This window comes from Schistocerca serialis, chromosome 1, assembly GCF_023864345.2.
Source record: "Schistocerca serialis cubense isolate TAMUIC-IGC-003099 chromosome 1, iqSchSeri2.2, whole genome shotgun sequence".
NCBI lineage: Eukaryota > Metazoa > Arthropoda > Insecta > Orthoptera > Acrididae > Schistocerca > Schistocerca serialis.
In genome coordinates, this window is record NC_064638.1 from 834,760,758 (window position 1) to 834,784,258 (window position 23,501).

At 42.8% G+C, this 23,501-nt stretch overlaps 1 protein-coding gene across 1 annotated transcript in view; it reads right to left on the minus strand.

The window, feature by feature from the left end:
* The window catches only part of LOC126458351 (transcriptional regulator ERG homolog), a 293,460-nt gene that overhangs the window by 163,562 nt on the left and 106,397 nt on the right, over positions 1-23,501 (minus strand). The window contains exon 3 of the mRNA XM_050095320.1: positions 11,894-11,965. Within this exon, the coding sequence (XP_049951277.1) occupies positions 11,894-11,965 (72 nt within the window). The remainder of the gene's footprint in view (positions 1-11,893; positions 11,966-23,501) is intronic.

Below are 23,501 nucleotides of genomic sequence, written 5' to 3' on the forward strand. Positions count from 1 at the left end.
CGTGGACATAAGCTTCTTAGTCTCAAGTTTGTTATATTCGAACTTCAGGTTATGTACGGGACAGTCTCATAAAACAGGCCGCAACCGATTACCTTTCCTAGCCTAATGTGGCTAAGTTGACACTGGGTCTCATGGCATCAACGTCATCAGAATGCCATCAATCCTTCATTCTACTTTTATGAAACAGTTCTCTATCTAACCCTTTCGTAATATATAAGAAAGTTCTTGATTCGTGTTCTGATTTCGTTCAAGTACAGCCCGTAAGGAAAAAGACAAAAATTCTTGTTATAATTGTGACTGATAATTTCACTTGCTCTTACAAAGAACTCATTTTTAAGCAAAATGACTATGAATCAGGGCCTCACTAAATGGGGCTTGTATATTTTTATTGAGTTACGACTCTTACTGAGAGAGGCAGGTAACAGTTACTGAAACATGTGAAAGCTGGAACATAACAAGGGACTGTCGCCAGTAGGGATACATGCCTGAAGTGTTTTTTAAGAGTGTTGAAGTACCTTTGAGTCGATAGCGCCTTTTTTGTGCTACTCTCTTAGTAGTTTACTTTTAGCAGCAGGAAGAAATGCAATATGTGTGCAGCATGATCTGTTATGGAAAGCTTTTAGTACAAACGTTGTTGGTAAGCTTTTCTAACTGCTTTTCATAACGTGAGGTTATGTTGCGGAAAGTGAATATTAAAGAATTTATGTAAAGTGGTAAATTGTAATCTTGTGCTCGTCTATCACGACCAGAGTGAGTGTGGGGGGATGATTGCAAAATTTTAGAAGCGCTTCAAACTGTGAGAAATATCAATACTGAACAGAAATACTTGTTTATAAGCCCGTATGAGCAACTGAGCGAAAGAGAAGAAACGTAGGCGAACATTCATTTGAGATAACGGTGAAATGAGACAAATACATACTGGGAGATAAGATAGTCTTTCGTAATGACTGATCAGCTCACAAAGTGTTTCTTTGTTATGAGGAACTCTTCTATGCTCGTAAATTGTTCCAAAGAGACAGGCAGAAGCTTTATTACCAAAATGAAACAAATTTACTTCTGGAGTAATTACCTTGGCCTATTTCTTTGATTTGCTTTAGCTGTTCAGTAGACTTTCCCAATATTCTTTGATTAAAAAGTTGAAGACAAAATACCGAAACGCTTCCTTCAGCATAATATATGTGCCGTTTCTCAGCAACATATCGTATGTGTATCTATTAATCCTTCTTTAGGGACACCGTACATCGATAATTTGGTGACCTCCGTCATTACCAGAGAAGTCACGAAGAAACATCTGCGGTGAGATCAGATTGTGACGGGCCTATCTCTTCAGTTCTGAGGTCAAGAACACCGAACTGCAGAGGCAAATCGAGTTAGAGTGAAGATGAGACTATAGGGAAGCAAGGATAGGCTTCTCCACATCGACCGATGGGGAGTTTTCTCGCACCGTAAGACCTGCTGAGGAAGCTTCTACGCCCGAGCCAGCAGCATACAGCGGCTCATGAGGTGTGACGTCATACCACCGTGCACACCATTGTAACATTGTGCATTTATATTTAACGCCAGTCTGTCAAGTTTATTTAAAATGTTTTCTCTGCATCTTTTGATGAAATGCACATTAATATTTTAGAAGTCATTAGTGCTTTATCAATTTTTTAAGGCCGCTCGGTATGAGGCAGACATATTTTAAATCTGATCAGGGTATGTATTTTGATATACAAACACCTTCCTGAGACTACATTGTGATATATCATACGAATGAAAAGTTATTTTAATTTCTATTATTTTTCGCTGGCATGAGCCCGAGCTGGTCAACATTTTGTATTTCTTATTGTCAGTCTACAGTTATTAATTTTTCGGTACATCAACTGTAACTGCCTCAGCGATGGCCTCAACTGTTTACAAAATTAAACACTTACTGCTGTACCGGCCTCTGTAATCGCAATGTTTTCATTAATCTACGAATGCGGAGAAGAGAAAGAAATCTGTGTTACTTCTGTTACGGCCTTTTGAATGTCCGTAGCAAGGTCGCAACAAACAGACAGGGAAAAATGAAGGAACCAGATGTGCTATGCTGTGACAATCAAGAAACACGTAAATTAGCATTGTGGTATTGATGCAGGAGTTATGTCTGTCATGAACGCTTGTCCAGAGGTTTATCACTGTTTGTTTTGTATGATGTTTTGGCACTGTCTAGCTACCTAACCAATAATTATGGAGAGCTGTTCAAACGATCGACTGAAGGCGGAAAGTATCTTGTGCGTGCTTGTAGTTTAATTGCAGCGATCTAAAAATTCCGTTCACCTTAGATCCATTAAAACCTCTAAGAATACAATATAAGCTGCGATATTGAATATTAAATTTTCTTTCTGCAAGAAAGCCAGGGGCTTTGACTAACTCTATTCATTTACAAGCTATAACACATTAATATCCTTGATTTTGTTGCGGACTCAGCATAAATGCTGGGGACTGGAAGTTGAAAGACTTTTTTCTCCGAGAAATAACCTGCACCGGAACTGCAAGATTTCACTTGAGTTCTTACCAGAGCCCTGACACTCCCCCCTCTGACGGCACAGCAGGGCCCAGAGCGCACGCTGAGTCACTGTACGGAAGCCGGAGGTACCAGAAATCCGCTCTTTCGGACAAACTTTCTTTATGCTGCGAAAATTGCAACGTAATCGTGCTGTTAAGTAATTTTCTATAATGACCGCCCGCCGGAGCTAAATAGACGCCCCTCCTCCAATTAGGAGCAATACAGCGAGCGCCCCGCCGCGCACGCCGTGGCACTGGGGAGACCATCTGCAGTCTCCCTGCCACCGGCCACTGGCCCAGCCTCACCCCACGGTCGGGCGTCAGCAAGTTGCTCCCTCACGTATCGATTCAGTCAATACACAGTCATAGTTCAATATCAAATCAATAGTCGAACTTACAAACTATCCCAGCTTTTCATTCCGAATAAGACAAAACTTTTCCCCCATTATGAAATACACTGAAGAGGATATTGCTCATACCCCAATGGGCTGACGAAGCAAAGTTGGTGTTGTTACCTGACACTCTAGACCTAGCGTTGCAGGGAGCGCCCAAAAACGTAGTCGTTACAACACTAGCACGCGCGAGGAAACGCTACTAAATCCCTGCTTGGCATACTCTGAATAATTATGGCGATTGTCGCAACAATTAAGGTGGACACCTTATCTATTGATTTGGTGCACAAGTTCGCAGCATTACTCAATAAATTTAATAAACACGACAGATTGGTGTGGCCGAGCGGTTCTAGGCGCTTCAGTCTGGATCCGCGCGACCACTATGGTCGCAGGTTCGAATCCTGCCTCGGGCATGGATGTGTGTGATGTCCTCAGGTTAGTTAGGTTTAAGTAGTTCTACGTTCTAGGGGACTGATGACCTCACATGTTAAGTCCCATAGTGCTCAGAGCCAGTTGAACCAAACACGACACATTTACATAACAGAGACTTTAATCATCAATAACTTCACTATTTACGACACCTTATCAACGCTGAGGTAACTTTTCGGTTCGGCGACTGTAGAAGTCGCGTGGTTTTGAGGTGAAGAACTCGGTGAGCCATATTCAGAGCGCATTGTTATCCGAAAGGAACTTCCTTAGAGATTGTTCGATAGAGAGCGGAAAAGAAGAAAATCTGATAACGTGGGTGCGGAATGACTTCCCAACCCCAACGCCTGCATAGAGATTTTTTGTCAGTCTTGCAGAATGTGGGCGGGAGCTACCGTGAAGTAGCACACTTCACGTAGTCTTCCTGGTCGTTGATGTTGGAATTCGTCTGGAAGACGCCTCAGTTGTTGACGATAAATGTCAGCGGTGATGGTTCCACCTCGGGGGAGTATTCTGTAGTACACCACACCGTCGCTGTTCCACCAGATGCAAATCATTATTCTCTGCAAATACACGCAAGTCTTTCTTTGGGCGCAAGCATGCCTTTCTTTCCCTTACGTTACCGTGAAGATGCCATTCGTCGTCACCAGTAACGATACATGATAGGATGGTCGGTGTTGTTCACGAACCAACTGATGACAAGCAAGAACAGATGCACACACGACCACCAGCTGATTTTTGTGATTTTGACTTAGAGCATGTTGTACAAATACACCCAATTACACCCATTTTTTGAGCCTTTCCCATTGCTTGCAAATGTCGGAGGATGGTGGAAAGATCACAGTTCGTCACATTTTCCTGTTCTCGAGTACAATGCCATGGATCATTGGGGATTAATGCATTCAAACGATCTTTGTCAAACCACGAAGTTCTTCCTGAACTTGCAGAGACTCTAACATCAAAACGATCCTCCTTAAAACTATAAAACCATTTTCCTGCCGTGCTCTCTATCCGTTAACATTGTCCCCATACACGGCACAGATGTTTCTGGCTGCATCCGCTGCTGTCATCTCTCTACTGAACTCAACAAGAAGAATATCAAGGAAATGTTGCGCTTTCTCCACTTGGCACTCCATTTTCCAGCGTCCACAGCTCCAATCACTGTCCCAAAATGAAAAATGGCAATATGCAAACTCCAAAGAATAGAAAAAATACTATCGATAAATAAACTCATACCAACCGGAATATCAACATGCAAAACAAAAACCAATCTACTACTAAATGATAACCAGTCATCCAACAATATTAATTTGTTTATAAAAAGACAAGAAAACATGTTGCTACGAGTAACAAACACGCTTGAAAGGAAAAAATACACTGAATTTTCTAACGCAAGAAATGACGCAACGTTAGCAACAAATAAACACATGACCTATAATTTGTTTATAAGAAAACAAGATCGCTACGAGCAACAAACACGCTTGAAAGGAAAAAAAAATACATTGAATTTTCTAACGCAAGAAACGACACAACGTTAACAACAAATAAACACATGGCCTATATTTTTCTGAAAGCTGTGGAGGGGAGATCATAGTGATTGTGGTTAGCAAAACGAATTCAATTATCCCTCATGACTCAACGACACGTAATGACTCTACTTTTACTACTGAAATGAGTGATTTCTCGACTCAAACAATTCAAGTGGAAAAGTCCAAAAGATCATTAACTACAAGCCTAAGATCTGTGATCCACACAAATACATATTATTTTTAATATAACCCCGACACTGCTTAACCTGAAATCTAAATGTTCTGCTGCTCGTTGCTGACTCAGTACTTCGCATTGCACTCCGTTTCACCATAGCTGGCTCGATGACTGAGGCTGCAGACGATGGTATGCGGTTGCATGACGAGCCTTCGATTCCTTTGCGAGTAACGTATGTAGATAAACTGCTACTCAAGTATGCCTCCGCAAGTCATCGTCTCTGATGGTCGAAGTCCAGTGCCGGGTGGAAGACTTCTATCTCAGATCATGGAAAGTTACTGTGCATTAAAAACTTCCCGACTTCTGAGATGAGCGACTGCTCCCTACAAACAGGACTGTGCTCTACGAGTTCTTACTATGGAATCCACTTAAATCACTCTTCATGGCTCGTCACCCGATTTCATAGCATTTCATCCTTTCCACCGCCACAACCAGTCGCAAGGTAGACAAAAGAGCCAGCTCCCAGTCAAAAGAACTGGCAATAATATTTAACTCGCACCAGCATAGTCACCACAGAGGATTCAGTCGAAAGCTCTCCCACCTGAAGCAGTTCCGCGTCAAATTCACCCCTCTAACTTCTCACGCAGGCGTCAAGTTCCTACCCCGCAAGAATGCTAGTCAAAATCCAAACATGTGACTTTAAGCTCTCTATGCTTTCACATGACTGGAAATAATGTTATCTATCCTGAAATATTCTGCCACTACATTCTTAAGCATCATGATTTTTACCAAGCAAAGTTTCCTGGCTTCTCTTTGGCTGGCTGAACACCGGTTGACTCCCAGTTGCTAAAGAAAAAAAGTCCACTTTCGAGTCTGCAGACTATAGGCAGAGTGACACTCCCCTCGCCACAGTACCCCAGAGAGTGGTCTGGCGAAACACAGCCGGCTTCCCTGCCCCACGCGTTCAGCACAGCTGGTTCGCAAACAGGTAGCTTTTCCTGAATTCCTCTCTTCCCATTAGTGCAGAACAACAGAACTTTTGGCAGATGTTAGCATGTTGCCTACAGTACCACATGCACTGATGTTGTATCAAGTGCAAGACGAAAGTAAGAAGACGACGTCAACTGAGGAACCCACACCATATGAACTTAATTTCTCTAAGCACGTCCGACGTTACCTGAATGGCACCATTCGAGGACATTGGGCTGGAAGAGGAGGAACAGAAGATGAACTTCATCGCCGGTGGCGTCCCAGGTCCCAGACCTCACACCTTGTGGCTTTTATCTGTGGGGTTACGTAAAAGATCGCGTCTTTGTTCCCTCTCCGCCTGACGCTCTTGAAACTCTGCGACATCACATTGTTGAAGCTATGAATTCGACAAGTGTGTGATAGGAAACGAGCCACCTTCTTGATATTTGTCGTCTAACATGGTGCTCACATTTAATGCATAAAAATTTGAACTTTTCTGCTTCCAGGACCATTGGAATTGTGTTCTTTTCTACTGTAGTTTGGAAGCAATGAACGTTTGAACTCTGTTCCTTCTTTTTGAGTAGCGTGTACATCGTATTTGGAATACATAAGAGCCGGCCGCTGTGGCCGAGAGGTTATAGGCGCTTTAGTCCGGAAGCACGCGGCTGCTACGGTTGCAGGTTCGAATCCTGCCTCGGGTATGGATGTGTGTGATGTTCTTAGGTTACTTGGGTTTTATTAGTTCTACGTCTAGGGGACTCATGACCCCAGATGTTAAGTCCCGTAGTGCTTAGAGCCATTTGAACCATTTGGAATACATAAGAAGTATCTTCTCAAACTTTTTGGCTCAGAGAATTTTTAGTTGACGGAACGCAATGTGTTACAGTAGACAGCAAATCTTCAGCAGAAACAAAAGCTACACTGTGCCCAAGAAAATACAACAGGACTGATGGTGTTCTCAATATACCTAAATGATTTACCATATTAAATCATCAGCCATCTCAGGTTCTTCTCTGACGATGCTCTTATCTGCAGAAAAATCAGTGTAAGAAAGTTTGGAGCTACTTAAAGAATATTTCCATTTCATAAGCCGAATGGTAACCGTATTTTAATATGGGTAATTAAAAGAAAATGTACGTAAGCAAGAAAAATAACTCGATTTTATCGATTACAATGTTATTGGTAAAGTTATAAAGTCTACCACAGTGTATAAATACCTAGGAGTAATAGTACCAGTTGGCACGAACATGTGAAATCATTGGTAGCGTAGGTGAATGGATGTCTTAGATTTGTTGGGTTGATGGTAACGTTCGTCTGTTAAGAAGATCCCTTGCAACATACTAGTGTTGCAATGTTTGCGATCTTTGTTATGTTAAGCTGAGAGAAGATGTCGAAGGAAGTCAGAGAAATAACATCAGAGACATACTGTTAGAATTTAACACATCGACCCAGAACGTACAAAAATATAACAGTGATGCTCAGGCAAGTTAAATGGATATATTTGGAGACAATGTGATATTGTTTTCACATAATGCTCCCGGGTAAATTAAGAGAATCAGTATTCGCAAAGTTGTCTGACGTAGAGATCATGAAAATAAGCTAAGGAAAATTACGACATGTACAGAAAAGTGTAGTCTTTTTATTTCGTGGGTGCCGTTCTAGATTCCTAAACAAAGAATCAAGCGAAACAGGCCGTCCTGCATATCTGCTTACTGGCAAATGTGTGCACCAAGTACTCTATGGTAGACAGTTGTAATACCTAAGACCTCCATCACTAGTTTATGTGTCGTGCAAAACGCATTTCAGTGGTATCGGATCATAGGATAACCAGAGACATTTTGCACTCATCTATGAAGTCCTGCAAGCACTAGTATTTCCACGGTAGTTTTCAGCAACTTCTCCAACTGTGAGTCGTCGGCCTTCTTGGATAAGTTAATCAATACGAGTTTGCAGGGCCGAGGTCGATACCCTTACTAGACGCCCGGTGAGGTGCTCGTCGGCTATTCTTTTGTGGCCACTCGCACGGTTCATGCAAGTACTGCTGTATTATTTGTTGATATAAGAGAATATTTGTGACGATTATACACTTTCCGAAAGTAAAAGTCAGGTCACAGAACGCTGTTCTTCAAATGTACTTTCTTTAGCTTACACGCCATCCTAAGTAAGACTTAAGGCGTTAAATTTGCGTAAACATTAATTTAACAAGTAAGTAAAACTCTTCCCAAGGTTGGCAACTAACGCTTAAAAAAGTTTCAGTATCACGAATTAGGCGTTCTATTTACCACATATGCTTCTTTTCTGTCTTATTGTATAACCCTCGTATATAAGCTGAGCGGGGACGAACGAGGAATCGTTATAGTGGCAATGCGGCTCGCGAATGGGTATCTACTCGGCCATAAGCGACTTTGACATCTTATTGTCCCTGCGCCTAGGAAGGAGCACCCCGAAACGCCTAAGTTTGCCAGCTGTTCGTGCGCTGTTGTCTGAGCATTTATTACGGAAAGTGGTTAATGATGGTAAAACCACGAATAGGCAACAAAGAGCTGGAAGTCAACGTATCATCTCAGTACATGAAAGACGAAGGTTTGTCACCTCTGTAAAGCAGGGTAGGTGATGATTTTGGCAGATTTGACGACGAAGTAAATGCTGGCGCAGGCAGCACACCGTTCAACGCACGTTGTTGGATATGCAGAGAACGTCCACGATCTCGTACACTATGTGATAAAAGCATCCGGACACCCCCAAAAAACATTCGTGTATCAAATTAGGTGCATTGTGCTGCCACCTACAGCCAGGTACTCCATATCAGCGACGTCAATAGACATCGTGAGAGAGCAGAATGGGGCGCCCCGCGGAACTCACGGACTTCGAACCAGGTGACTGCGTGTCACTTGTGTCATATGTCTGTACGCGATATTTCCACACCCCTAAACATCCCTAGAATAGTGAAGTGGAAACGGGAAGGGGCACGTACAGCACAAAAGCGTACAGGCCGACCTCGTCTGTTGACTGACGGAGACCGCCGACAGTTGAAGAGGGTCGTAATATGTAATAGGCAGACATCTATCCAGACCATCACACAGGAATTCCAAACTGCATAAGGTTCCTGTCCAAGTACTATGACAGTTAGGCAGGAGGTGAGAAAACTTGGATTTCATGGTCGAGCAGCTGCTCATAAGCCACACATCTCGCCGATAAATGCCAAACGATGCCTCGCTTAGGGTAAGGAGCGAAAACATTGGACGATTGAAAAGTGGAAAAACGTTGTGTGGAGTGACGAATCACGGTACACAATGTGGCGATCCGATGGCAGGATGTGGGTATGGCGAATGCCCGGTGAACGTCATCTGCCAGCGTGTGTAGTGACAAATTCTGAGGCGGTGGTGTTACGGTGTAGTCGCGTTCATCATGAAGGAGATTTTCACTCGATGTTGTTTTGCGTGGCACTATCACAGCGCAGGCCTACATAGATATTTTAAGCACTTTCCTGCTTCCCACTGTTGAAGAGGAATTTGAGGATGGCGATTGCATCTTTCAACACGACAAAGCACCTGTTCATAATGCACGGCCGGTGGCGGAGTGGTTACACTACAATAACATCCCTGTAATGGACTGGCCTGGACAGAGTCCTGGCCTGCATCCTATAGAACACCTTTGGGAATTTTTGGATCGCTGACGTCGTGTCAGGCATCACCACCGACGTCGATACCTGTCCTCAGTGCAGCACTCCGTGAAGAATTGGCTGATATTCCCCAAGAAACCTTCCAGCACCGAACTGACCGTATGCCTGCGAGAGTGGAAGCTGTCATCAAGGCTGTCATGAGCCAAAACCATGTTGAATTCCAGCATTACCAATGGATGGCGCCCCGAACTTGTAAGTCATTTTCAGGCAGGTGTCCGGATACTTTTGATCATTTAGTGTATGTTGACACAAAGACGTCGTCGCTTACGATTATAGACACGTTATCATCGAGAATGGACTGCGGTTCAGTGTAAATGAGTAGCCTGAATCACATTTCTTGTTACACCAGATCTATGCTTGTGTCCGGATATGCATTTATTCCGCAAATGGCTGCTCGAATACGCATTGCTGCTAGGACGTAGGCTGATAGGGGTAGTATCATGCGATAGGGAAGATTCACCTGGTCGGTCTTGGGACCAGTATTAGTTAACGAAGGCATATGAGAGGTGCTGACTACGTGTACATTATTGCGGGTCACCTGAATCTCTGCTTGGTGATTTCCCCGACGGCGATGGCAACTGCAAGGAGGGAAACTGTCGGTACGATAAGGCTAGTGGTTTGGAGGTACGCGATAAGGAACTCTCGTTGATGGCTTTTTTTTTTTTTTTGGTCATCAGTCTACTGACTGGTTTGATGCGGCCCGCCACGAATTCCTTTCCTGTGCTAACCTCTTCATCTCAGAGTAGCACTTATAACCTACGTCTTCAATTATTTGCTTGACGTATTCCAATCTCTGTCTTCCTCTACAGTTTTTGCCCTCTACAGCTCCCTCTACTACTATGGAAGTCGTTCCCTCATGTCTTAGCAGATGTCCTATCATCCTGTCCCGTCTCCTTATCAGTGTTTTCCACATAATCCTTTCCTCTCCGATTCTGCGTAGAACCTCCTCATTCCTTACCTTATCAGTCCACCTAATTTTCAACATTCGTCTATAGCACCACATCTCAAATGCTTCGATTCTCTTCTGTTCCGGTTTTCCCACAGTCCATGTTTCACTACCATACAATGCTGTACTCCAGACGTACACCCTCAGAAATTTCTTCCTCAAATTAAGGCCGGTATTTGATATTAGTAGACTTCTATTGGCCAGAAATGCATTTTTTGCCATAGCGAGTCTGCTTTTGATGTCCTCCTTGCTACGTCCGTCATTGGTTATTTTACTGCCTAGGTAGCAGAATTCCTTAACTTCTTTCACTTCGTGACCATCAATCCTGATGTTAAGTTTCTCGCTGTTCTCATTTCTACTACTTCTCATTACCTTCGTCTTTCTCCGATTTACTCTCAAACCATACTGTGTGCTCGTTAGACTGTTCATTCCATTCAGCATATCATTTAATTCTTCTTCACTTTCACTCAGGATAGCAATGTCATCAGCGAATCGTATCATTGATATCCTTTCACCTTGTATTTTAATTCCACTCCTAAACCTTTCTTTTAATTCCATCATTGCTTCCTCGATGTACAGATTGAAGAGTAGGGGCGAGAGGCTACAGCCTTGTCTTACACCCTTCTTAATACGAGCACTTCGTTCTTGATCGTCCACTCTTATTATTCCCTCTTGGTTGTTGTACATATTGTATATGACCCGTCTCTCCCTATAGCTTACCCCTACTTTTTTCAGAATCTCGAACAGCTTGCACCATTCTATATCGTCGAACGCTTTTTCCAGGCCGGCAAATCCTATGAAAGTGTCTTGATTTTTCTTTAGCCTTGCTTCCATTATTAGCCGTAACGTCAGAATTGCCTCTCTCGTCCCTTTACTTTTCCTAAAGCCAAACTGATCGTCACCTAGCGCATTCTCAATTTTGATGGCTTAACCAACAAATTTTCCTGATTTGAATCCGATGGACGTATCTGGGACGCTGCCAGGGGCCAGCATCGCTTCCCCAAAACACCGGCCTGCAATTTACGAGTACTGCGCCACCTGTACGTAGACATCTGGAGCCTGCTGAAGGCTTTCAAGACCATGAGAAATCTGTGCCACGTAGAATCGTTGCTGTATTGCGTTCCGAAGGTGGACCGAAACGCTGTTTAGCATTTGGTCATAATGTTTTGGCTCAGCGGCGTATTTGACTAAATAGTGTTGTGTACACTCGTTTAATTACTAATCTACTTATCAGACATAACTTACCGGGCTGCCTGAGATGTGAGTGCGGGTCCAGGGACGACTTGGACATGCTGCTCAGCGAGTTGCTGCCGTAACCTGCAACAATGCACATCACACTGCATTAACACTCCCGGTGCGAAAAACAGATCATTTTCTACATCATCATGCTTGCACGAAAATGATTACAATCCTGAAGTTTTTAGAATTTAACTGAACTATGGTTGAATTCTGGTTGTATCTGGGATCTGGAGGACAGTTCATTAATAAACGTGCACTACGAGCCTTTAATTCTTACTCTCTTGACATTTTAGAAAAAGCTAGGTAATATTTAAATAAATATCTGGGATGTGGATATGCCAATGTACACTTTCGCAGCATATCTTCTTGCTCCTTTTTCTCATTTTCAAGAAATTTATTTTGTGTTATGATTCGGCAGCAGTTTTAATTTTAGTTTCCCAGCTGCCATAGCTGACATTTAACCTGCAGGAGGGCCATCTGCCAGTAAAACCTGTAAACTTAATTGCTAACTTGATGTGTACCTGATTTCCTGACAGAGATTAATGTCGCATATTGCTATGTAATGTTGTTTCATTCCTGTGACTGTTTTGTGGTTAATTTTATCTGGAGTGTACTGGGTACATTTACTAGGAGCAAAGCTTTGCAACTTTCGCGCTGGGAAGGTGGACTTCCAGTGTCGTCTTTGGGTCCTCTTTGTAGGCAGAAGGCAGTCGGTGAACCTCATCAGAAGAACAGAGGACGCCCAGGAGACAGGCAGTTTTCGCGAAAGTAAGACATTAGTCTACTTCGTGCCTTTGGGATCAGAGCTGTCACCTGGCCTAACTGAGGACAGAGGATGCTGTGCCACCACTACCGTCCCCAGAGAATAATTTATTGTGACAATTTTGCCTTTTCTGCACGAACATCAAAGAGTGAGACACGGTGATACCACACTGCCAGTGGGAGAAAGACGACTGCTTTCGCTCCAAAGTTTTGATCAACCAGTCGAACTGAGTCGCCTTACCACCGTGCTTGGTGTAAGGAGGCTGACCAATGGAGTAGACACTGCCACAGCCCAGTACCAACCTCGTGTTTGTTAATATGCGTTTTTCATCCCTGATTGGAAAGTTTCAGCTGCATTCCCCCGTCTTTTTTCAGGAATTAATGGAGATTCTTGTTTGTCACAGTGCCAACAGCAGTTGGTCGTCTCCACCACGTAACATTTTAAAAAAATTATACAAATCAGGGCAGTGAACTAAGAGTCTGGGCTATTCTGGTACTATTTAATGATAATCTATACGATGGAAACTGAAAGAAAAATTGCACGGATAGCGTCTGAACCAGTTCCGCCAGCATAGTAGACATGAACTTGAGCCACTGCGCTTCACTCGCTTGGTCGAACTCTGACTAGCCTTACGAGTCTAGGACTTAGGCACAAAACTTAAACATCGATTCTCTGGGATAACTGGGGGGCCTTCGCATCGAAAGCCGCCAGGCAGGTACTAAGGACATGTCCCTGTTCAGCATACGTGATCAACAGGTCTGATGCTCCCTCTGGTAGACTAGAACAAATCATTATTCCGCACTGTAACAACTCATTTTCAAGAAAAATTTAAACGAATACAAAATTCTCAAGATTAGCGATCTTTTACAGAAGCTCGAAGTTTAGCGCCGGCTTCAGATTCTTCTGATAGCTTCACAGTGAAACTTTGTCTCGAAACGTGGCAGAAGATCCAAAGAGATTCTAGTAAAGTATGCTAGCAACAAAACACAACCAATACTTTCTCTGCACAATAGCAATGGAAATACTATCGATGATAGTGCTGCTAAAGCAGTGTTTCTAAACACAGCCTTCCGAAATTCCTTAACCAAAGAAGACGAGGTAAATATTCCATAATTCGAATCGAGAAGAGCTGCCAACATGAGTAACGTAGAAGTAAATATCCTTGGAGTAGTGAAGCAACTTAAATCACTTAATAAGAACAAGTCTTCCTGTCCAGACTGTATACTAATTAGGCTCCTTTCAGAGTATGCTGATGCAACAGCTCCGTACTTAAAAATCATATAAAACTGGTCGCTCGACGAAAGATCATTACCCAAAGATCGAAAAGTTGCACAGGTCACACCAATATTCAAGAAAGGCAATAGGAATAAGCTCTAAATTACAGGTACATATCATCAATGTTGAAACGCAGCAGGAGTTTGGGACATAAGTTGTGATAGAACATTATGAATTACCTCGAAGAGAACGGTCTATTGACACACAGTCAACACTGACTTAGAAAACATCGTTCTTGTAAAATACAACTGCTTCTTTACTCACACGAAATATCGTCAAGCAATTTCCAATTGATTCCGTATTTCTAGACTTCCAGAAAGCTTTTGCGACTGTACCTCAAAAGTGGCTTGCAATCAAATTGCGTGTTCATGGAATATCGTCTCAGTTATGCGAATGTATTCTTGATTTCCTATCAGAGAGATCACAGTTCGTAGTTATTGTCAGAAAGGTATCGAATAAAATGGAAGTGATTTCTGGCGTTCCCGAAATAGTGTTAGAGGTCCTCAGCTGTTCCACATCTATATAAACGGTTTAGGAGACAATCTGAGCAACAGTCTTAGGTTGTTCGCAGATGGTGCTTTCGCTTATCGTGTAGTAAAGTTATCAGAAGATGAAAACAAATTGCAAAACGAGTTAGAAAAGATATATATGGTGGGAAAACTGGAAAATTGACCCTAAATAATGAAAAGTGTGAGGTCATCCACATGAGTGCTAAAAGGAATCCATTTAATTTAGGTTACACTATAAATCAATCAAATCTCAAGGCCGCCACTTTAACTAAATACCTAGGAATTATAATTACAAACAACTTAAAGTGGAAAGAACACATTGAAAATGTTATGAGGAAGGCGAGCCAAAGACTGTGACTTATTGGCAGGACACTTAGAAGACGCAACAGATTTTCTAGAGACACTGGCTACACTATACTTGTCCGTCCTCTTATTTAGTGTTGCTGTACCGTGTGGGATCCTTACTACATAGGGTTAATGGAGTAAATCGAGAAAATACAAAAAAGTGCAGCACGTTTCCTACTATCCAGAAATAGGGGTCAGAGTGTCACAGACGTGATACAGGATTTGGAGTGGACATCATTAGAAAAAAGGCGTTTTTCGTTGCGGCGGGATCTTCTCACGAAATATCAATCACCAACTTTCTCCTCAGAATGCGAAATATTTTGTTGACGTCGATGTACATAGGGAGAAACGATCATTGTAATAAAATAAGGGTACTCCGAGCTCGCACGGAGAGATATAGGTGTTCGTTATTTTCCGCTCGCTGTTCGAGAGTGAAATAATGAAGAATTATCGTAAAGGTGGTTCGATGAACCCTCAGCCAGGCACTTAACTGTGATTGGCAGAGCATCCATGTAGATGTAGAAGTAGATGCAAACGTAATTGATAAGTACTTGGACATTAGAAGCTTTCCGATTCCTCGAAAGACTTTTTCACTGGGTCAGCTAATCTATAAAAGACTAATTCTTACTTATACGGGTGATTACGTTAGCAAACAAATCAGTCACTTCCTTGTCATTCAATGGTCACATTCCAAATTACATCAGATGTAACTGTACGAAGATAAAGAACTATAGAATTAACAGCCCCAAATTCAGGTAGAGGAAAAGCTATAGTTCAATCAAATGGCTGGTTTGCAGAATATTTGAGGCAAATTTTAAACAACAAAGAATCAGAATCTACTCTACAAGTAACCTAGGTAGACTCCTACAGGAGATATTTGGAGTAAAAGCAAATAATACAGATAGCAAAATATGAATCAGTGACAGATTATACTGACCGTTGTAGCTTCAGGTTAGTAAAAATATGTAAGTAATGGTGCTCTGAATGCTGAAACGTTGAGGACGGAATAATATTACAGCTCTCCAGCGTTACGTATTATCTGGCTACTCAGATCTGGTGCAAATATCTCCATATCCAGAACTGTAATTGTACAAGGCCACACCTAATCAGTACCGGAAAGACTCCATCAGTAAACGATTAGCTTTAAGGGATCATCTGAGTATGCTCTAGACATTTATGACTTTTTCTTCTTACAGTTAGCAGTACCTGGAGCAGATTCCATGCCGAGATAAATAGGAGAGGGCAAAATACAAAGCAACTTAGTCAAAGTTATGTACGAGTTTCGTCGGAGGTTTAGTGTAAGTGTACAAATCAGTTCAGATGCAGAGTATAACAAAACGATACCGAAAGTTTTCGAGGGGTTGTAAAGAAAATCTTGAGGATAAGAACCAGTGTACGGAAATGTCATAAAATGGCGCTACAACGCGCTGACACTTCAGGAGCCAACGCCTGCCGCTAGGCCGAGCGTTCAGCAGCAAATCACACAAAGTACACTATGCGATCACAAGTATCCGAACACATGGCTGAAAATGACATAAGTTCGTGGCGCCCTCCATCGGTAATGCAGGAATTCAGTATGGTGTTGGCCCACCCTTAGCCTTGATGACAGCGTCCACTCTCGCAGGCATACGTTGAATCAGGTGCTGGAAGGTTTCTTGGGGAATGGCAGCCCATTCTTCACGGTGTGCTGCACTGAGGACAAGTATCGATGTCGGTGGTGAGGCCTGACACGAAGTCCACGTTCCAAAACATCCCAAAGGTGTTGTATAGGTTCAGGTCTAGACTCCGTGCAAGCCAGTCTTTTAAAGGGATGTTATTGTCGTGTAACCACTCCGCCATAGGCCATGCTTTATGAACAGGTGCTCTATAGTGTTGAAAGATGCAATCGCCATCCTCGAATTGCTCTTCCACAGTGGGAAGCAAGAAGGTGCTTAAAACATCAATGTAGGCCTGTGCTGTGATAGTGCCACGCAAAACAAAAATGGGTGCAAACCCCCTCCATGAAAGACATGACCACACCATAACACCACCACCTCCGGATTTGTCACTACACACGCTGGCAGATGGCGTTCGCCATAGCCACACCCTGCCATCGGACCGCCCCGTCGTGTGCCGTGATTTGTCACTCCACACAACATTTTTCCACTGTTCAATCGTCCAATGTTTACGTTCGTTATACCAAGCGAGGCATCGTTTGCCATTTACCAGCGTGATGTGTGGCTTATGAGCAGCCACTCGACCGTGAAATCCAAGTTTTCTCACCTCCTGCCTGTCATAGTAGGTCAGAGTTTGACAGAGTTTTAATAATTTCGCTCGAAGAAGTAGTTAGAGTCGATGAAATATCTTCGAAGTTACCGAAGTCTGTGAGAAGTAAAAGAACCAGATGATTATTTTAACTGGAGTCAGAAAAAATGAAATGGATGATCTGCTACTAGATTTTAAGAAAAGCATGCCTTCACATTACCAAAGAAGGAAGAGAAGCGAAGGGAAGACTTAGCACAGAGCTAAATCTAACATTGCTGAACAAATTTCAGTATACTTTCGCAGTATGTTGTGATCCACATAAATAATTCGACAGTGTGGGGTAAAATGAGAATATTGTGTCTAAATTACAGAGACAGACGAAAAGTCTACATTATATACAAAACCTAGATGAGAGTAATCAAAGTGGAATATTAAGAAAGAAAAGTTCTTTTCAAGAAAGACATAACACCGAGATGCAGCATATCAAACCTATTCTTCAATTTGTGGGTCGTAGAAGCAACGATGGAATGAAAAGTTCGGAAGAGGAGTAAAAGTGAAAGGGGAATAGAGCCAATGCTGAGGACCCCCGAAGAGACTGCTAGTCAGGTACGGAGAATGGACAGCGAACATTATACTAAAATTGGCTTAACGGTAAATAAAACGAAGACAAAACTCGTGATAAGTAGTAGAAAGGAGGATATCGACTTGCTCAAAATACAAATTAAGATCGACGAAGTAATGGAATGAAACCATTTCCCCAGCTAGGAAGCAAGCTCACTCCGGTTGGCCGAACCATTGAAATACGAAAGATATTTTGGCATAGGCAAAGAAGGGTTTCTGACCGATGCAGATACTGATACGGAAATGAGGTTCCTGAGAGCGTACATCAGGAACACAACATTGTATATAAGAAAAACTAGGACCATCGGACATTCAGAGAAGAATGAACTGATTTGAAATGTGGTACATCGAAGCATGTTAAAAGTTAAATGGGTAGGGAAAGTACGAATTGAAGAAATCTACGAAGGACTATTACGAACAGAAGGAAGGACAGATTCATGGGGTATCCGCTACGACATCCAGGAATGGCACTTCACTGATAGCATCAGCAGAGGGGAATATTTAATTGAACAAAAAATATACTTTTAATGTAATACATTTTTAAATCAGCACAAGAAGTATAAAATAGTTGTTCCTTGTGCCATACTGATTCCTAACCCCAAACAAATAGTTGTAAGAATTCGTGATTCTGAATTTTTAATAGAAAAGATTTGTGAGGTTTTTAACGATAAACGTGGGCTGCAGGTAATAGATAATAGGTAGGAGCTGAACTATTGAAGCTTCAGTTACGTATCGTAAGCACCCAATGTTTTCATTATAATTCTTTAAGGTATTTTCATAGCTATTAAATATTCATCCTCTCTCTGTTCATTTCTCTGTCCATATCTGCATATCCTCTCTCTCTGTCCACCTCCTCCTCTACCCTGTCTTTGTCCATCTTCTCCTCACCACTCTCTCTGTCCGTTGTCCATTTCCTCCTCTCCCTGTCTGTTCATCTCCTCCTGCTCCCTCTCCTACTCCTCCCTCAGACGAGCTCGACTGCAAGTATGCCCTCTAGATTGCATTCTGGTACTACCGATATAACATGCTGGTCTTGCAGGGCAGCCTAGATATTAGGCATTATTGACCTCTTTCAACGTCACCCTCACCCTTTCCTAAGAGATCGCCAAGCAAGGTTACTTAATGTAGCATTGTCATCCAGTTCTGACGTATGTTTAAAATTTAAAGTCTCTTGCTCATCGTTAATATAGTTTAAAATCAATTGCAAATTTTGTCCTGAACAGATGGACAGATAAGAAAGTAACCTAATGAAAATGTGCCAAAAATAATGGGGTAGGTAGGCAAAGAGTAGAATACTGATACCAGGTTATAGAAGATGTTGAGTTCAGTAGTGGCAGTATGAAAACAGTCGAAAGATTAAAGAGTAAAATGAAAAAAAGAAACGATGTATTATCGAAGTTAATAATGCGTACTTTATATCTTTGATGTAAGTTTCCGTTTAAAATTCGTCGTTGTTGGTCTTGTGATAAAAGTGTTAAAAAAAAGTGATTGTTTCAGAAGCGTGCAATCTCGATGCAGCGTTATTTGGCCGCTGGCGAGAGGAGTTAGTTTGAAGGCGGCGAGACCCGGCGGTGTCGATGGAGACGGTCCGGGCGGACGGCAGTGCGCATGCGCGGCTGGGCGCTGCGCGGCGCGGCGTGGGCCCCGCCCCCGACGCTGCGGCCACACCGGAAACAGGCGAGCGCCGGCGGCCGGACGCGAACACCACCCAGCAGGAAGGAAGGAAGGAAGGAAGGAAGGCGACGCCGGCCGGCCGGCCTCTCGCCGCGCCGCGCCGCGCCGCGCCGCCACCGCATGCTCTCCACCTCGCCAAGGCTCACGTACACGCCGCCACCGCCCCCGCCTCCAGTGTTACCAACACCAGCGCCCAGCCAAAAAGCCCACCCAGCGCCGCTCGCGTGCTTCCGCTCGCCACGTTACGGCTGTTGCTCATGCAATATGCTTAGGCACAGATGCACGGCGGCTGGCCCGTTCTTAAAACAGTACCCTGTACACTGCCTTACAGAATGAACTTTTGATAAATTTTGAGATTGTAGAGGATGAAAATCTAAACACTTTACTGTGAGGAACTTACGGCCGGAAATGAGAAATAAAGCTTCTACAGCACTGCGCACCTTCTACACTGATAGGTTAAGCGAAACACCAGCCTCCTGTAATTCGGAAAACTCGTATTGACAAAACAGTACAGTACAATCAAATACTGTGAACCGATTTTGTGGCGTCGATACTTTAGAGTATATGGTCAACGTAAAATTTCAAGCTCTGTTCTGATAGTATCAAACGCTGTACGGATACACTCAATAAGCTGAGGTACTGTTCCTAATGATGTTGGAGACTACAGTGGCAAAACTAGTGTAGGCTACTGTAGACTAACATAAGTAAACGTAGACTCGATCAGTTGTGATTGTATCCGTTTTACTTGACCAGTAGGTGTGTTTCATACCTATCGGGTGTTAACTCATGACGACTACTCGCTTTACGTGTTCGAACAGTGTCATACTAGATATGAAGGGCCACGAAACCTATGGAACATTTTTGTTCTTCATATTAATCATCTTGTCTGCTACTTGAAAGTAAACAGTATTTTCTAATGTAGTACTGTACTGGAGCTGAAGAGGTAGCTTCAAAAACATTAGGCAGCCAGTAAGAAACGACGTTAGTGCTCAAATTGCTCACTTGATGCATTTCTGATTTATTTAGATCAACAGGTGGAAATTGAAATGTGTTAAGTGGGCAATTTGAGTAATAATGTTTCACCGTCTGTACGATTTTTTTGAAGCGACCTATTGAGCTCCAACACAGTGCTACATTATAATACAGTCGTGTTCGCCTGCCCCCTACGAGATTTCATGTCTCAACTATATGTAACCAGTATTTATAGCGAAATAAAATTTATTCACGTTTCATTCGAAAATTATTGATTCGTAAAGTGACACAGAGGGGTGTTATAGTAAAATTAAAGAAAACAATTCAGATTTATCATACAGCGTTAGAAAATGCCGTTTCCCCAAGAAAAATTTAATATAAAAAACAGCAAAACGAGAAACGAAAATACATCGAACGTCGTTTCAATACTTTGTCGGAATTATGTGAAACGTGTTTCTGTTATTCATAAACAACTTTCGCGTTTATCAATAATGACAGGAAACTCTTGCCATTGATGTTCTACTTTTCTACAAAATAACAAGTGCAAGTAATTGTATTTGCATCAAAAGTAATTGTTTTGCTTACTTAAAAGCCCATTAGTTACGTACGTGCTCACTAATTTTTATTACTTACCAAATGTGATTTATATTCTGTAATGATATGAAATACACAGTGGACTAACACTGAATAATGTGTGGTCCTAATTACGTACAAACTAAAAAACTATACAAACTGAAAAACAAAGAGAATCGCCGGCTCCCAGTTTTTCTCAAACACATTCATTGCTCTTTCTTTTCTTATCAGTGCAACTAATACTACCGGCAATCCTACCGTTTACTACGTCATTTATGTAATGTACCAGAACTACCAAACCGTGGTTTTGGTAGGATGCAACTCTCTTGAGTGCATAAGGGACTTAGCCTGCGACCAGAAAGAAAAGTCGAGAGGACTGAAGTCAGAGAGGGGTGCAGGTCAAGGGACTGGGCATCTCCTTCCGATTACTTTCCATCGGAAGTTGCCTGTAAGATACGCCCTTGCCCAACGATCAAAGCTCGGTAGTTAAAAATATCGTTGCCATGGTTCAAAACCAGGCAGTCACGTAGTTTGAAATGAAAGACCATGGAGTCGATGAAAGCGCACTCCCTGCAAAAGACGCCGTACACTCATGTGACTTATGTGTACAGGGTTATTACAAATGGTTGAAGCGATTTCACAGCTCTACAATAACTTTATTATTTGAGATATTTTCACAATGCTTTGCACACACATACAAAAACTCAAAAAGTTTTTTTAGGCATTCACAAATGTTCGATATGTGCCCCTTTAGTGATTCGGCAGACATCAAACCGATAATCAAGTTCCTCCCACACTCGGCGCAGCATGTCCCCATCAATGAGTTCGAAAGCATCGTTAATGCGAGCTCGCAGTTCTGGCACGTTTCTTGGTAGAGGAGGTTTAAACACTGAATCTTTCACATAACTCCACAGTTTGGAGGCCATGACATGAATTGCTGATCATGATCTCCACCACGACCGATCCATCGGTTTTCCAATCTCCTGTTTAAGAAATGCCGAACATCATGATGGAAGTGCTCTGGAGCACCATCCTGTTGAAAGATGAAGTCGGCGCTGTCGGTCACCAGTTGTGGCATGAGCCAATTTTCCAGCATGTCCAGATACACGTGTCCTGTAACGTTTTCTTCGCAGAAGAAAAAGGGGCCGTAAACTTTAAACCGTGAGATTGCACAAAACACGTTAACTTTTGGTGAATTGCGAATTTGCTGCACGAATGCGTGAGGATTCTCTACCACCCAGATTCGCACATTGTGTCTGTTCACTTCACCATTAAGAAAAAATGTTGCTTCATCACTGAAAACAAGTTTCGCATTGAACGCATCCTCTTCCATGAGCTGTTGCAACCGCGCCGAAAATTCAAAGCGTTTGACTTTGTCATCGGGTGTCAGGGCTTGTAGCAATTGTAAACGGTAAGGCTTCTGCTTTAGCCTTTTCCGTAAGATTTTCCAAACCGCCGGCTGTGGTACGTTTAGCTCCCTGCTTGCTTTATTCGTCGACTTCCGCGGGCTACGCGTGAAACTTGCCCGCACGCGTTCAACCGTTTCTTCACTCACTGCAGGCCGACCCGTTGATTTCCCCTTACAGAGGCATCCAGAAGCTTTAAACTGCGCATACCATCGACGAATGGAGTTAGTAGTTGGTGGATCTTTGTTGAACTTCGTCCTGAAATGTCATTGCACTGTTATGACTGACTGATGTGAGTGCATTTCAAGCACGACATACGCTTTCTCGGCTCCTGTCGCCATTTTGTCTCACTGCGCTCTCGAGCGCTCTGGCGGCAGAAACCTGAAGTGCGGCTTCAGCCGAACAAAACTTTATGAGTTTTTTTACGTATCTGTAGTGTGTCGTGACCATATGTCAATGAATGGAGCTACAGTGAATTTATGAAATCGCTTCAATCATTTGTAATAGCCCTGTACTTCATGGGGAACTGCACGAGTGCTTGTTCGTGGACTGGCAGCTATATGTTCCACAACGTCTTCTTTAAATTCGCGTTGAAAGGAGACACGTCATGAAGGTTGCCTCCTTTCATTAATAATTAATTCAATATATACACAAAAAATGTTATCCGTAACAGAGGTGTGTTCCAAGCGCAGAGCTGTCATTAAGATTCTTTTAGCGGTAAACAAGAGCATCGCAGATATTCATAGACGTTTTCAGAATGTACACGGATGGTTCAAATGGCTTTGAGCACTTTGGGACTTAACATCTGAGGTCATCAGTCCCCCTAGAACTTACAACTACTTAAACCTAACTAACCTAAGGATATCACACACACATCCATGCTCGAGGCAGGATTCGAACCTGCGACCCTAGCGGTCGCGCGATTCCAGACTGAAGCATCTAGAACCGCTCGGCTACACCGGACGGCGGATATATACATTTAATGCACAGTTATGTAAAAAAGAAGACACTAGGACGTTATGACATTGGGTGGAAAGTGAATGCGTACCGCTTGCTACGCCATCTAGTTGCTCTAGGTAATTAGAGGCGACAGGACTTTCTTTCTTGAGAAGCGTTTGTGTTGGCACTGTGTGTGTGGGGCGACACACGCTGCTCGGAGAGGTACCGCACGGTCACCTTAATAGGCCGCAATTCTGCGAAGGCATAAACAGAAGGATCAGGAAAATCGCCCG